This window comes from Amia ocellicauda, chromosome 5, assembly GCF_036373705.1.
Source record: "Amia ocellicauda isolate fAmiCal2 chromosome 5, fAmiCal2.hap1, whole genome shotgun sequence".
In the NCBI taxonomy this organism is placed as follows: Eukaryota; Metazoa; Chordata; class Actinopteri; order Amiiformes; family Amiidae; genus Amia; species Amia ocellicauda.
The window spans coordinates 36680105-36695569 of record NC_089854.1 but is presented as its reverse complement, the minus strand read 5'-3'; the positions used below and the strand labels follow the sequence as shown (position 1 = coordinate 36695569).

General features: G+C 38.7%; 2 protein-coding genes across 6 annotated transcripts; one reads left to right on the top strand and one right to left on the bottom strand.

Moving 5' to 3' along the window:
- Positions 1-1055: 1055 nt before the first annotated feature.
- nudt5 (nudix (nucleoside diphosphate linked moiety X)-type motif 5) lies at positions 1056-5533 on the bottom strand. Of its 5 annotated transcripts, none has more exons than XM_066705037.1 (9): positions 5385-5533; positions 4720-4855; positions 4443-4510; positions 2947-2999; positions 2502-2609; positions 2310-2405; positions 2052-2153; positions 1797-1943; positions 1056-1334 (listed from the first exon to the last, which is right to left on the bottom strand). In XM_066705037.1, exons 2-8 carry the CDS (start codon positions 4771-4773, stop codon positions 1909-1911), a joined length of 516 nt encoding a protein of 171 aa, XP_066561134.1. In that variant the 5' UTR covers positions 4774-4855; positions 5385-5533; the 3' UTR covers positions 1056-1334; positions 1797-1908. The 5 variants fall into 5 exon arrangements, with proteins under 5 accessions (XP_066561134.1, XP_066561136.1, XP_066561137.1 ...); XM_066705039.1 differs by having other exon boundaries at positions 4720-4831; positions 5385-5520; XM_066705040.1 differs by having other exon boundaries at positions 4720-4775; positions 5385-5474.
- Positions 5534-5774: 241 nt separating this feature from the next.
- On the top strand, positions 5775-13758 carry cdc123 (cell division cycle 123 homolog (S. cerevisiae)). Its single transcript, XM_066705034.1, has 13 exons — positions 5775-6079; positions 6442-6513; positions 7879-7942; positions 8422-8454; positions 8773-8868; positions 9306-9412; positions 10313-10361; positions 10953-11028; positions 11253-11375; positions 11940-11968; positions 12179-12307; positions 12394-12531; positions 12688-13758. Exons 1-13 carry the CDS (start codon positions 6006-6008, stop codon positions 12724-12726), a joined length of 1029 nt encoding a protein of 342 aa, XP_066561131.1. The 5' UTR covers positions 5775-6005; the 3' UTR covers positions 12727-13758.
- Positions 13759-15465: the final 1707 nt, after the last annotated feature.

Sequence of the window (15465 nt, the reverse complement as noted above, 5' to 3'; positions counted from 1 at the left end):
TTTACCTCTGTGGAGCCTTTGACCCTGCCCACCACCACGACCGGCCTGTGGATACCCCACCGGCCCGCCCACGCAGCATGTTCTCACACCAGCCCTTAATCTACCACTGAGATGCATGAAACCGCCATCACAAGAACTTCTTTAATAAAAAAATATATATATTATTGGATATAACATTAGAATTTACGGTTTTCAGGTGATTTCTGTGTGAGATCGTATTCGATTGTCACCATTTCAACTGTGTTATATGTAGACAGCAAGAGATATATCTATAGCTTTATTTAAAAAAAAAAAAACATGCTTTGTTTATAATTCAGTTCTGAAGCCGTGTCGTTGCACCCCACTGGGTACAATCAGTGGTAAAGTAAAAGATTTGGCGTATAGTAGTGATGTGTCAGACCATCTCACCCTGCCCAACGATTGGGTTAGGAAGAACCAAAAAGTCTGCAGAAAAAAAGATTCTAGTATCATAACCAAAGGCAGTAACTTCAGATATGTATGTGAGTTGAATATATAATTGTCTCGTTTCCATGAAACGCAAGCAGAGGGTGTTACTTGTTCACAGGGTGTTCACAGGGCCTGTGGTGGGGGAGTTTGTGTCTTGGTGCAAGATCCTCCTCCAGTTAAATGTGTTCAAAACTAAATATATGGTCATTGATTTTAGAAAGTTCAACCGTTTGTTGAACACTGATTCAGGACAGAGAAAAGGTTCCAGATTCTAGTTTAGTTGAGATGGGGGGCATCTAAACATTTGAGCATCCCCCATTTGACTGATTGGTACGGAGAGGGAGTCAAAAGTTACACACTCCTTGTCTTTATATTCTGTCGGTTGAATACTTACATAATACAATATAAAACTAATGTCACCTTATAATAATTGATTTTGAGTTTCAGGGTTTTACATGAAAATATCAAGCAATGAAAATTCAATGTACAATTTGTAATTCAGTAATATGAGAGAATTGGTCAGGGGTCTGAATACTGTGTATTTTCCTCACACTGCAGGAATACCCCTTAAAACTATGAATAGAACACCGTTATAAAAGAAACAAGCATCATTTTTGATCCTTTTATTTATTTTGTGGAATTTAAGGCACTCTTGGGGATTAGTTGCACACAAAACTGAGTAAAAACACTTTTTATTAGTGGTATTAATGAACAGTAAGGAATGTTCCCGTGGACCGACCGAGCCATATGGGAATGCCAGAGACTGCCATTGTCCGCTCACTGCTTGAGCACCGGCAGCTCGTTTGGCTTGGCCATTGCTTGCGTCATGCCCATCGCATAACCGTAGACTTTGGCATCTACAACTATGTGCTCCTTCTTCAACATTTCTTGTGAATTAGTAGGAGTGGGGGAAGAAAGGGTGAGAAATTAATCAGAATCAACCTCCCCTCTCAAAAACATGCTTGTGTTGTTTCTATTACATTATGCTTTGTAGGGTCCTTTTACTTATACATAACAATAAGGTGAAATGCATTCTAGATTATTTTTTTTAGTCTGAAACTGAGCATTTACTGCATTGACATTTGAAAAGTGGTTGATATCCAAAAGTATGCTGTGCAAATTGTTACTTACAAAGGCTTTCAAAACCCCCCAAAATAGTAAAACTTGGAAAAGGTAATAAAACTGAATAAACTCAGTTAGTTTAGTCTCCTAGACATAGTCTTACCGCTGATACAATTCTATTTCAGTTCAGTATTCAGGCTAATATACAACTGAGACATTGGAACAAACACCATAGGAGTACGGAGTACTAGGAGTAAACGGAAGAAAAGCTCAAATCTAGAACTTACCATCAATTTTCTTTTGAAATTCATTGATAGGTACAAGAATGACTTCCACAAACTCTGTAATAAAAGATGGTAAAACAATCACTGAAAGTTAATTTGTCATTTAATCATGCAGCTAAAAAAAAAAAGGTGTGATCATACCTCCGTCAGCTGAAAGGGAAGAGGAAAAAGAATGACTTAGAATTCACATGATTTTAAGACATTACTTAACACAAGGATGAATTGAAGAGAATGGGAAGACACATTTGATTGTCTTACCCAGCTGTTGTCTGGGTTTGATGTTTTCTTGATCATCGCCATTGATATTGACTGTGACAATATGCGTTGTGCAATTTGATAGACCAGGATCAAGACAAGTTACTAAAAACAAAATATAAAAAGTGTATTAAGGGATATGCAGATATAATGGGCATTTGTAGATCACCAAGGAGTTTAAACCCCTGAAATGACTTATTGTAAAAAGTTCTGATTTGGTCTAGGTCAAAGTAAGAGATGAATATGGTATTGGTGTATTACCTGGAGAAACGCCTACCACTTCTCCTTTGTAACCAGTTTCCTCCAGCAGTTCCCTCAAAGATGCAGCTTCTGGGCTTTCATTGTCGTCAATGAGGCCTAAAACATTTGAAATACATTCAATATAATCACACCCAAGTACAGTTCGGCCTGTGTCATCCACGGAGAGCTTTCGGAGGCAGAGGAAGAGTTTACCTGCTGGGAATTCAAGGCAGTAGCACCCCATCGGTGGTCGAAACTGTTTTACCAAGACGATGCAATCATAATGGAGAGTTCTTTTTAAAATCGCAAATATTCCCACACCTAGAAGCAAACAAAAGAGAAAGCATATTATATTGTTGCGGTTTGATGTCATTTTCATTTTTCGAATTCATACCTCCAAGCTAATTAACATGTTTAGGTAAAATTAGATTGACCTTTGAAACATGCCTTTCATCAAAAATAAACTGCATCCTGAAATGAAAATTGACACCCATGGAAAACAACCCCAAAACTACTACCATTACTTATATATAAACTAATATTATTGTTTAATGCTTCATGAGCTGAGGGCGGTGTTAACCATGGAGTGTATTTTTTTTTTTTCCTTTGATTTTTAATTCTGTCTCAGGTGAACTACAAAAAAATTAAATTGACAAACCATCGGCTGAAGAATTACACTTTCTTGTTGTCCTCTTCACTGTTTCCCAGGTTCTAATTCATACAGAATACATACAGAAGTGATTATGAAAAATGTAAATGGATGTTCAGACTACCAATACCTTGTACTATATAGGGTGCCTGTAGAAAGTCTACATCCCATCTCAACATTTTCACATTTTGTTGCCTTATAGACTCAAATTAAAATGTAGTAAAATAGTTCCCCCCCCCTCCCCCGTTTGTCTACACATCCTACCCCAGAACTTCCATGTGAAAAATCATTTAAAATAAAAACAGAAATGGCTTGTTTGGATAAGTGTCCACCCGCCTTGTAATAGCAATCCTAAATTAGTTGAGGTGTAAGCAATTGCCTTCAAACTCACACACCAAGTTAAGTGGCCTCCACCTGTGTTAAATTGCAGTGATTCACATGATATCCGGAATAGATTCAGCAGTTCCTGCATGTTCCCTCTGCTGGGAAGTGCATTTCAAAGTTGTTGAAAGGCACAGATCAATGGATGGGTATAAAAGAACAAAAAGGTCCTTGAGTTGCCCAGTCAGAGACCTGACCTAAATGCAATCAAAAATCAGTGGCATGAGTTGATGCTGTCCATCAACGCTCCCCAAGGAACTTGACAGAGCTTGAACGGTTTTGTAAAGGAGAGTGGTCAAATACTGCCAAATCCCAGTTTGTTGGTAGAGACCTATCCCAACAGAGTCACAGCTGTAATTACTGCCAAAGATGCTTCCACCATATATTATCAGTGGCAGTGTGGAGAAGTGCTTAGGGCTCTGAACTCCTGTGTGGAGGGTCATGGGCTCAATCACAGGTAGGGGACGCTGCTGTTTTACCCTTGAGCAATGTATTTAACCAAAATTGCCCCAGTACAAACCCAGCTGTATAAAAAACAGGTCATTTTTACAATATATCACATTATTTTTTCACATACAATGGTAAGTCACCCTACATAAGAGCGTCTGCTACGAAAACCCATAATTAACTTGGGGGTGGAGACTTCCAGTGTTTGTATTATTATATTTTTTCACAATAAAATGTTTTTCCTCATAACTGTGTGGAGTATGGTGTGGGAAATTCTCATTTAAAACACATGAAACTCTGATACAACAAAATGTGAAAAAAGTTAAATGGGTGTAGACACTGTACATTTGAAAAGGGGCCGTAGCAATACACGACATGGTGAAAGAAATGCAAAGACACGTTTAGGTTTTTGGCACATAATTTCCCCTTGTAGTACAGGACACACATCTGCGCTTGATCGATGCGAAACAGATCGCCCATTTCTGCAAGTTCTGCAACATAAAAAACCTTCAGCTAAAGACAACGGGTATGAAACCTAAGGGAATTAGATTTTCAAATAAAAAATAAAAAAAACTATTTGTAACAAGGTTGGAAAGCTGCTCTACTACAAAATCTGATTTGCGCTGTGTATAAAACCCTGTACTTCTGAGAGTTGCCCTGTATGCGATCAATCCTACCGAGTTTTTCCAGAAGGGTCGAGATAGGTGGTCTTCTCAAGTTTCAACCATTTTCCTTCTGCAGTCACCTTTAAAGTACAAGTACAGAAGATGATTTTGTATGTGCTTTTGAACACATATTTGAATTTCAAGTTTACAGAGCACATGGCGAAGTAGGACATTAACCAGAATCTCAAAGCAAATAAGGATTATATTTAACTACCAATCCTAGCAAGACTGAATCTTTCAAAGGCTTATTCAAATTGCAAGTCAATTAAACTGTCATGCAGTGATTTACCTCTTCTTTCACAACACGGGGGCCGGTTTGGCTGCTTTCTCCTGGGCTGCTCATCTCTGCAGGTACAAAGTCCACACTTCAATCAATCAGTGCTGTCCAGTCGTATCGCAATCTGAGCACAGAGCCAGACACAGCCCTGACATTAAAAACAACCATCACACAGATGAAGACAATCATTTCTGATTAACTGGTGCTTCACACTTAGCTAACCTCCCGATCCTTCAAATGTACACTGTCCTGATGTCTCTTTAATAAAGGTGTACCATTACAATTGTACTTCTGTTGTAGTCGTTTAGTGTATGTCCTCAAATTAAGGACACAGCACAACCTACAACAGCTACGACATGGGAAATGTCGATGTGCAACTATGTTACCGATCTTGTTTTGCCTACAAAATCAATGTAAATGTAAAGTCTTCGTGCTAGAAAATGAGCGCTTGTACAGATCCGTCTAAAAAGATCATCATTTACTATAATGCGGAATTCAATTTACAAATTCATTATAGCCCACATCTTCAGCGTAGCCTCCTTGGTAAGGATACACACCCAAACATCCAAAAGAACCAAACATGGATTAAGTGGACTAGATTATAACATATTATACACTTTATTTCATGATCAAGCCAATAACCTCAATAACGCATTCAATCTGACCATTCAATTTACCTTACACTGGAGAGATTACCTTCTTCCCCTGGCCGTACTTGCAAAACAGACTGCCCATTCATATGCATTATACACGGCATTGATTTATGCGATAAAGCCGCTTTCAAAATCCAAAATGGCGCCCGTGTTTTGGTTTAGTGCACACATCCGCACAGGCACTGTTTGTTATTAATGCCTCCGGTATGTACAGTAGCGTCATTAAACCATTACCTCAAATATACTGACTGCCCGTAGTGTATCGAAAATATACGAACCAGTCCGGAGTTCACCGAAAGATATAAATGTATCCATTCAGTATGCCGTGGCAAGGAAGCCATGGTTTTTGAATGCGGTTGTATCACAAAAACTAAGACTGTGCTGGCTCTGCATTTAACAGCGCCGCCCGGCTGCATCCCAAACTATTTTGAATAAGGCATGCCCTATCACTTTTCATTTCATATTTATATCGTCTTTAAAAACATATCTAAACTATAGTCTGTTTAAGGGCACCGATAAAAGTAGAAACTGTTTCCAAATAGCGAGTTACAGGACCTCCGTGTAAAGGAACGACATGCGCGCACGCCGCTGCCGCCGCGGGAGGAGTGTTTCTGCAGCCGGACACTTCCTGGCGACACGGGCAGCATGAAGAAAGAGCAAGTAGTAAACTCGCAGTTTTCGGTCTGGTACCCGTTATTCAAGAAGCACACGATTAAAAGGTAGAAGGCATACGGCATTTGCACAAGGCTCAGTGGATATAACTACCACCGATGTTGACCATAACATAAGCTAATGCCGATATCTTGCATCACTGCTACTAACCGCCATTGGTTCTGCATAGTCGCAAGTTTGTTTTTGACGTCTTCGGTGGTGTTATTAATTCACCTGCAGTAACTTGAACCAGTTTAATGTTCGTTTACAATACATTCGGCTGGTTTCAACTGTGGTTATACACATATGCTAATAACCATATGTGTATAAATAAGTTAAAATGAGAAGTAGACGCGTTTACAGCGGTAACCAAAAATATTGTGTTTTTTTATTTGTTTGTGGATTATAAATACATTATTTTGTGCCGTAGTTTGATTCTTCCCTTGCCTCAGAATGTGATCGATTACCTGCTGGATGACGGGACTCTAGTAGTTTCCGGGAGGTGAGTTTGGCACGTTTCCTCTCCCCCCAAACTCCAGCCAGTAGTCTCCCTTACTTTATACTTACCTTTTCAGCTAATAATAATTTAATTCTATAAAATCCTTCAGAGCAGTGCTGGATACTGCCATTATAATTTAGTTTTCCATAACAAGCATATCACGTGTTTTATTTTAATCTGTATATTTACACCGATCAGCCATAACATTATGACCACTGACAGGTGAAGTGAATAACACTGATAATCTCGTTATCATGGCACCGGTCAGTGGGTGGGATATATTAGGCAGCAAGTGAACATTTTGTCCTCAAATTGATGTGTTAGAAGCAGGAAAAATGGGCAGCGTAAGGATCTGAGCGACTTTGACAAGGGCCACACTGTGATGGCTAGACGACTGGGTCAGAGCATCTCCAAAACTGCAGCTCTTGTGGGGTGTTCCCGGTCTGCAGTGGTCAGTACCTATCAAAAGTGGTCCAAGGAAGGAAAAGCGGTGAACCGGCGACAGGGTCATGGGCGGCCAAGGCTCACTGATGCACGTGGGGAGCGAAGGCTGGCCCGTGTGGTCCGATCCAACAGACGAGCTACTGTAGCTCAAATTGCTGAAAAAGTGAATGCTGGTTCTGATAGAAAGGTGTCAGAACACACAGTGCATCGCAGTTTGTTGCGTATGGGGCTGCGTAGCCGCAGACCAGTCAGGGTGCCCATGCTGACCCCTGTCCACTGCCGAAAGCGCCTACAATGGGCACATGAGCATCAGAACTAGACCACGGAGCAATGGAAGAAGGTGGCCTGGTCTGATGAATCACGAGTTCAAGGTGTTGACTTGGCCTGCAAATTCCCCAGATCTCAATCCAATCGAGCATCTGTGGGATGTGCTGGACAAACAAGTCCGATCCATGGAGGCCCCACCTCGCAACTTACAGGACTTAAAGGATCTGCTGCTGACGTCTTGGTGCCAGATACCACAGCACACCTTCAGTGGTCTAGTGGAGTCCATGCCTCGACGGGTCAGGGCTGTTTTGTCGGCAAAAGGGGGACCTACACAATATTAGGCAGGTGGTCATAATGTTGTGGCTGATCGGTGTATATAGCATATGGCAGCTCATCTTCTGCAACACATTTGCATTGCCGTACTGTACACTGAAGAAAGCTTACCCACTATTACCCACTATAAAATGTGTCAATACATTATACCATGAAGAAAAAAATTGAACACATGCTTTTACACTCAACATATTGCATATAAGGAATTTTATATTTTGCAGTATTGTGGTGTGTAATTAAAGGTTATTTCATTTTACCAAGTTCCCTTTTCTTGTCCTGGAGCTGCAATCATCTGACTAGTCTTACTTTGTTCTGTTTTTCTAGAGAAGAGCCCCCGCAGAATTCTCAGCCAAACAACAACGACTCTGATGAGGAGGAAGATGTACAGGTATGGTTATGACCCATCCAGTACAGTTACTGGCACTGTGAGCTGGTTGTCAGCTATGTTACTGTAATTAAGATTTACTAAAGTTACTTTGTTACTAGTATTAAGCAATTGTTAGCCTAGATGTTGATGTTATGATTGTCACACATTCAGAAAATAGGCAGATTTCAGACAGATTGGTGTTCAAGATTCTCCTTATGTTATTAAAAAAGTTTTATATATATAATTTTTTCAAATTAAATGCTTTTGATTGGTCTGCAAGTTGAATCTCAGAACCCCCCCCCCCCCCCCAATCAGGCTCAAAGACATCTTGAAAGATCTTCATGGCAAAATTGTATTTTTATGAATAGTGTGTAAGCTACCCACACTGATACCAGTATCTTTCCATAGAAGAAAAGCCTGCCGCTTGAAATAATATTTATTTGATTAGTTGAGGAGCTGTGCAGTTTTTAACCAAATATATATATTTTTTATTCTTCCAGTGGTCAGACGATGAGACTACAACAACTGTCACAGTAAGTAATTACGATGTTCAGGGCTTGTGTTCCTCAAAGGCACTACAAGAGGGGTATTACATCCATCAGATTTTAAACTCTTAAATGATCACTGATTCACTAGGGGAGACTGGGAATTATTTATTTTACCTATTTAGCTGTCAATGTGTCCAATTCTGTAATTTACGAAGCATTTGAGCTCTGAATACTGTACAGAACGAGACCTTTTTGAACACTAGAATTGCATTACAGCATTGTGAGGAAATAAGATATTCACTCTGTAAAGCTATTGTTGCATTTAGTTTGGGGGGTAAAAATCTGTGTATTTTGTGTTTTAAGGCTCCTGAATTTCCAGAGTTCAATTCCAAAGTCCAAGAAGCAATCAATGCCCTCGGTGGCAGTGTCTTCCCAAAGATGAACTGGAGTGCTCCAAGGGTGAGATGCATGCTGGGATGTTGTTGTTTTTTGTGTCTCCCAAATCGAACCATGATTTATTTTTTTCACACAGCATTGTTACTATTCTATTTGTATTTTAATTTGTATTCCCCCTTCAGTTTAAAGGTATGTAAAACTCTGCTGACTGAAGACTGGAGTAAGTTTGATCTCTGCCTTCCGCTCTTTCTCTTTCCCATATTAAATCTTTGAACTGCTCATTTTTTATGGAAAGAGTAGAGCAAACTACTTGAATATATAAACTTCCTAAAACGGTTATCTGTCCCAATACATTCAGCCCCTCCCCGAGCTGCTTGTTTTTAGCCCCCTTTACAGTAAATACCCCGACTGAAAAATGAGCCCAATCCTAATGATGGCAGGCCCCAGGAATGTTAGGCTGTGGGATCTTTGAAGCAATTTGTGTGTTGTTTGCCTTCAAGGATGCCAACTGGATCGCAATGAACAGTTCTCTACAGTGCCAGAGCCTGAGTGACATTTTCCTGCTGTTCAAGAGCTCAGACTTCATCACTCATGACTTCACTCAGCCGTAAGTGCTCTTATTTTTAGATAAGTGCTTTACAATGTTTTTCTTTTTTAAGTGTTAATTTCCCAGGGATTTCACAATAAATAAAAAAATGCCTTTTAAAGACGTTCGGGAGCACATTCTCATTTCCCTGAGTACTGCGTTTCAGTGGCCAATGACAGTGACCTGAATGCGCGATGTATTAGATGCCCTGCTCGGCCAAAAACCTCAGCATCGAATTAGAAAATGCTTATTCTTTGTCATAAAACAAATAAAACAATTCTTTTTCACTTAGTTATTAATGGACACCAAACGAGCACGATGGGTCGAATGGCCTCCTATCGTTTGTAAACTTTCTTATGATCTAATACATTCTGTATATGCAAAACCAATTTGTTTGTTTATACATATATATATATATATATATATATATATATATATATATACTGCTATATATATATATAACAAATCGTTTCAACTGTAGCACTTAATACCTTTATCCATTCATGGTTTAGGTCACCATGCATTCTTTTTTTTTTTTTTTTTTTAATTACTGTTTCTTACAGTGACCTCAGCCTCTCTTCTTGGCGCTGCCATCTGTAGCCTTTTCTGTGCTATTGATTGAGTAGGGGAATATTTAGTAGCTGTTTTACTGAACTTTGACCCATTTGACACTCTTGAACGAGCATTTAGCGGGCAGGAAAAGTGTGCTGTGTGGCAACCGGTTCCCTTTTTCGTCAAGATGACAGTGCTCTAAAGGACGGGGAGTAACTGTTCAAAATGGAGAAAAACTAATGGGAGAATCAACCTGAGTGACTTGATTCACGTTGTGTTTAATATGCAGCCCCATTCCCATATTATAACATTGATTGATTTTAGTTTCTCTTTTCAGGATTTTGATTTTTTTTTTTTTTCTCTCTCCAGGTTCCTTCGCTGCAACGATGACTCCCCAGACCCATTGATAACCTATGAGGTGTGTCCTTTTACTGTCGCTATGACACACTGCGGCAGTTCGTCTTTTAACATCTGTTTGTAAACTAACACTGTAAACCTACCCCAAGACCATGATCGTTTCTCTGTTGTCTCACCCCCTCCTGTGTCTCTGCATTTGATTCTTGGCTTAATTTGGATTACAATCGTTTAAAAAAAAAAAAAGCTAAATTCTCATGAATGTAATTGCAAACAAGATTCGCTTGTTTCCAAACAGACTTTCTCATATTTGTACAAGTTTGTTGAATTGCTTTATAGTAAAACATCCATCTATCACAGATCCACCTGGCACACAGTATAGGAAATGCACGTGCAGGGATTGCCCAAGGAACGTGGAGTGGAATGTATTCCAGTGTCCTTAAATTGGTTTAGCTTAAATCCTATATAGCAGTGCTCCAAGATGAGAATTTTAAATCCCATTCACAACACGGAAAGTTAACCCATAGGCATGCAGACTAATTCACGTTTCATATACATTTTGTGACGTATACGTTACACTGGGTTCTTAGGAGTTACAATGTAAGACACTGTATTGCTGAATTAAATTAAACTGGCTGTTGTTTTTTTCCCCAAGCTTGTCTTGAGGAAATGGTGCGAACTAATCCCTGGCGGGGAGTTCCGGTGCTTCGTCAAGGAAAACAAGCTGATAGGTAAAGAGAGCATTTTTCTTTTTAAGGTACCACTGACATGCAGGGTTTTATGGCCCTGATTAAAGCTGTCGTTAAGCAAGCCGTGCGTGTGGCCTATTTGGAGACCAGATGTTTAGTGTAGTGTGCTGGTGCATATGCATGTCAGTAACCATACACAAGCTTCTGCATCTATAAGAGGTCTCTGGCAAGAGATCCATACTTAATATCTATTGCATTTCTCGTAGGAATCTCGCAGAGGGACTACACACAGCACTATGACCATGTTTCAAAGCAGGAAGAGGACATTTCCAGATCCCTCCAGGATTTCTTCAAGGACAACATTCAGTACAAGTTTCTGGATGAGGACTGTAAGTGTATAGAAACCATAACTAGAGGTCTGCAAAAAGCTCTGTGTGAGCATTGAATCTGCCTTCCTGGAGTCATGATGTAAACCACACTTCAGTACAAGCCTTCAACGTCTTTTTCTTAAGTTTCCTTAACTGCCAAGTTTGAGGCTTATGTGAAATTCGAAAGCCCTCCGATGCATGTATGGTCTTCCCCTGTGTTAGAATCTGACTCATAGTTTCATTGGGGCCAGGCAGGATGTTTGTTTTGGTCTCCAGTAATCTATAATAATAATATTCCTACAGTTTTGCGAGTGTGTTTGTTTATCCTGCCCTGTGATGACTCACCGCGACCTTGTACTCAATTTAAATGATTGAAAATGGATGGTTGAATAACAATAATAACAACAACATGTTTCAGAAGACACCTTTATGTTATTGCATTCTGGGTTGGTCATCTAGGATACAATAGTTGTTGTTCCAAATTTTGTGAGGGTGAAAGGAAAAAAATGATGAGCAATTAATGAGTTACTATTAATTTATCAATTTTTCCAATATGAGTCATGGTAGGTTTTGTTTCCTTTACAGTCGTTTTTGATGTCTACAGAGATAGTCAGGTAAGCAAATACTTTGTTAAAATCTATTTCCATACATTCACTTCTTTTTTTTAAAGCTGAAGCGCTTTAAATCAACTAACAGCTTACATTAAACAATACTTTTTCTCTCTACTGAAGCGAACATGTTCTAAATGCTGTACAGTAACCGTGCCAAGCTAGTCTCTTTAGCTCACCATTTGTGACTGCTGCTTTATCTCCTTTCTTTACTAGGGCCGAGTGTGGCTGATAGATCTGAATCCCTTTGGTGAGGTGACCGACTCATTGTTGTTTACATGGGAAGAACTAACCTCAGGACACCGTCTCAGGGGGGACCATGTTGAGGGGGACACTACAGAGCAGGTGTGTGAATGACAGCGGATCAAGCTCAAGTAAAGCCGAAGCGTTGCGTATGTGTAAATACTTGGTCATGTGACTGTCTTCAACAGGATTCTCCAGCTTTCCGTTACACCACCAGTGAAGTGACTGTGCAACCCAGCCCCTGCCTCAGCTACCGGATTCCCCGGGACTTTGTGGACCTGTCCACTGGGGAGGACGTGTACAAGCTCATTGACTTCCTCAAGCTGGTGAGAGTCCCCGATCTCCCCGTTCCAGCATAATTTGTTATTTGTTTTTTTACACAAAAACATTAAGATGAGGTCTAAAACCACAGTGTCAAGATGACATGGGTGACTTCTGTATGGAAACTGAAATAAGCACGATTTCTTCCTTTTGCTTTTCAGAAAAAAAGTCAGCAAGAGGAATCAGACGAGGAAGTGTGACTGTTCATAATCTGACAAATAAAAGACCCGATTAAAGCCTGTGATGTCCTGTCAGACTGTCTCTGTTAATGACGGGTCAGCGGCGGCCCAGTAAGAGTCACTCTATGCATGTGGCGTTTGTTACCAGCAGGGTGGAAGGAGCACCAATCTCCATAATGGATAGTTTGCAGAGCTTTAGGCTATATATTTTATATTATGTTGATGTATATATAAATATATAAATAAACTTGTTGAGAATATTGTAGCAAGGGTATTTAATCCAGTCATAGTGTATTTAGTTCTCTTCTAATTTATTTTAAAATGTGGATGCCAGCTGCCATAGTCTTAGTCTGTTGTGTCTTTTGTTTTTGTTTTAAGTTTACTACCGAAAAAGCAAAGTTTTCTTTTATGTTATGCTGTCTGATGTGATTATTTATGACATGCAAACAGGAAAAATGTGCATGTTTTATATTACGAACTTCAAAAGATATTTTTAAATTTGCAATTGAAGTGGATTCATAATTGATTAGATTAAATATTCTTCGTACTAATGTAAAACATACGTTTAATTTTTCCTGGCATTGATGTGAATTCTGAAAAGAGGGTACATTCAAATGTTGTACAATTTATATTGTATAGGACAGATTTTGAAAATATTCTTAAAAGGTTACTTAATTTAACGCGTTACAAACAGCTTTTATAGAATGGATTACAATTACAATCTATTTTAAGAATTTTTACAATACACTTAACAACAAGGTATTGATAATGGTGTTTGTCATGTGCGCTATGTGCAGTTTATATTTGCTAAAATTGGAAATTATTTTGAGCTACTTAGCTAAACAAAATGTAAAAGACTGTAATCCCTCAGACATAGAGGTCAGTTTTAAAGGCGATAATTAATTAGACACTTTAGTTGGTTAAAAACAACATGCTTTATATTCTTCTAGAGTCCAGGCAAAGTTAATACTGTAAGTGTATGTGTGTGTATATATGTGTATGTATATACTGCATACATATATAATCAATAAAAAAAAAAAATCTTGCTGTCAATTTCAGGTTTTTTTTCTGGTCCATTCAGTTAGTCTACTATGTAAATGAGGAGGAACTGGTTGCATGTTATATTTAATTTAGTCGCCCAACATATGAGTCAGCGGTTGTGCAGCTGAATGTACAATAGTTAATTCTTAATGTCCAGAAGTCCTATTATTTGTCATTCACTAGCACCAATGTCATGACACATTTCCCTTTTGTCTGAGGGAAATATTCGTGTTGTGACATAATTAGGATTCTTAAATATTTTTCTTTCTAATTAAACCATAAATATATATTTAGAAAATCTGACCTCAAATCACTTGAGTATGGAGTGTTTATGTCAAAATAATCCTCTTAAATGTCAGTATGATTTACGACAGCTTGACATTAGTTTTGTTTCAGAAAGTGGGCTTTTTTTTCCCTCAAATAGAAACCTCCAGCTCATACTGGGTTCTCTAAAAGTGTCGCTGTAATATATGCATGTAAATGGGATGTGATGTGTATCTAACTGGTACAATTCTCTGAAGGCCCCTGACACTGTGATAATTCACCGAGGAGGACCAGGGTGTAATGTCTTTGTGTTCCTCTGTGGGGAGCTCAACAACTGAAAACACAATTCCCCTTGAATTAAAAGTTTTGAAAGTCATACAACTTCACAAAGGTGCTAGGTGTCTGAGTGTAGTTCACTGCAGGTTTTTTTATGTGTATTTTTTACTAAATATGGCAGGATGCATCTGTTGTATTTTATAATGAGGTAAAGTGTGTACAGTTAAATGTAGTTAACATTATCTTCATGTTGCAACTGCTCCAGTATCGGAATCAGTGCCACAATACAATAAAAGGGAACTGGAACTGCTGTATTTTTCATCCTGTAAAGAAAATTCAAAGTAAAATTACTAGCTCTAGTTTGAACTGGAACCCCCCCCCAAATGTTGATTTTAAGAGCTGAATAAATCATTTTCTTATTGAGCAACACAAACATCATTTAGGTCTTCAGTATTGTAATCTAATGTTGCTGTGTAGCTGTTGTTCTTGGAGCAGTGTAGCCTTGATCTAACCCTGATCCTAACCATAACCACCTCTATAATGTTGCTCCAGGAATAACATTCACACAGCAAAACAAGGCTATGTTTCATGTATACTCTATTCTTGTTTTCTCAGTCCTCTTAATGTATAACCTTCTTGAAGAATGTTTTATTTGTAAGATTGAATTGTTTTAACTGAAGGAATATCAAAGTTACCTTTTATTCCTGCAGAATTAAAATAATAATAATAATAATTGTAATGGTGCCAAAGAACTCTAAATCCAACAATACATGTATATGAATATTCATTGCCAGAACAAAATGGCTCTGATGGTTTCTATATGAGCGATAAAATATACCAACTAAAGGAGTAAAGGTTTTCATGAATAAAACACTGGTCTGGAACCTTTTAATAGGAAATCCTGAATGTTGATCCCCAAACCATTTTCTTTTCCTTAGGTACAATCAACACAACATTTAGAACTCCCTACTATTTGCTGAAATTATCCCTTCCATCCTAATTAAATGCATCTTTAACTGAAGTGTTTACCATGAAAATGGTTATATAATATTGCTGTCAAGAAGTATTAACGTGTTGGTTGTCAGTCTAATTTCGTTATTTATGCCTGGGTCTATGTACAGTACTGTGTGGTATTGAAATAAGTGCACTTAGATCCCACATGCCTTGACTTAAATAAAC

What these genes read in the sequence shown, in the direction of transcription:
- nudt5 (XM_066705036.1), bottom strand. Translation starts at nt 5,452, where the DNA reads ATGCATATGAATGGGCAGTCTGTTTTGCAAGTACGGCCAGGGGAAGAA. An exon ending in AGTACGGCCAGGGGAAGAAG is followed by an intron (nt 4,776 to 5,403) that starts GTAATCTCTCCA and finishes TTGTACCTGCAG; the next exon opens with AGATGAGCAGCCCAGGAGAA. An exon ending in AGTGGTAGGCGTTTCTCCAG is followed by an intron (nt 2,154 to 2,309) that starts GTAATACACCAA and finishes TTTTGTTTTTAG; the next exon opens with TAACTTGTCTTGATCCTGGT.
- cdc123 (XM_066705034.1), top strand. Translation starts at nt 6,006, where the DNA reads ATGAAGAAAGAGCAAGTAGTAAACTCGCAGTTTTCGGTCTGGTACCCG. An exon ending in ATGTCTACAGAGATAGTCAG is followed by an intron (nt 11,969 to 12,178) that starts GTAAGCAAATAC and finishes TTTCTTTACTAG; the next exon opens with GGCCGAGTGTGGCTGATAGA. An exon ending in AGGGGGACACTACAGAGCAG is followed by an intron (nt 12,308 to 12,393) that starts GTGTGTGAATGA and finishes TGTCTTCAACAG; the next exon opens with GATTCTCCAGCTTTCCGTTA.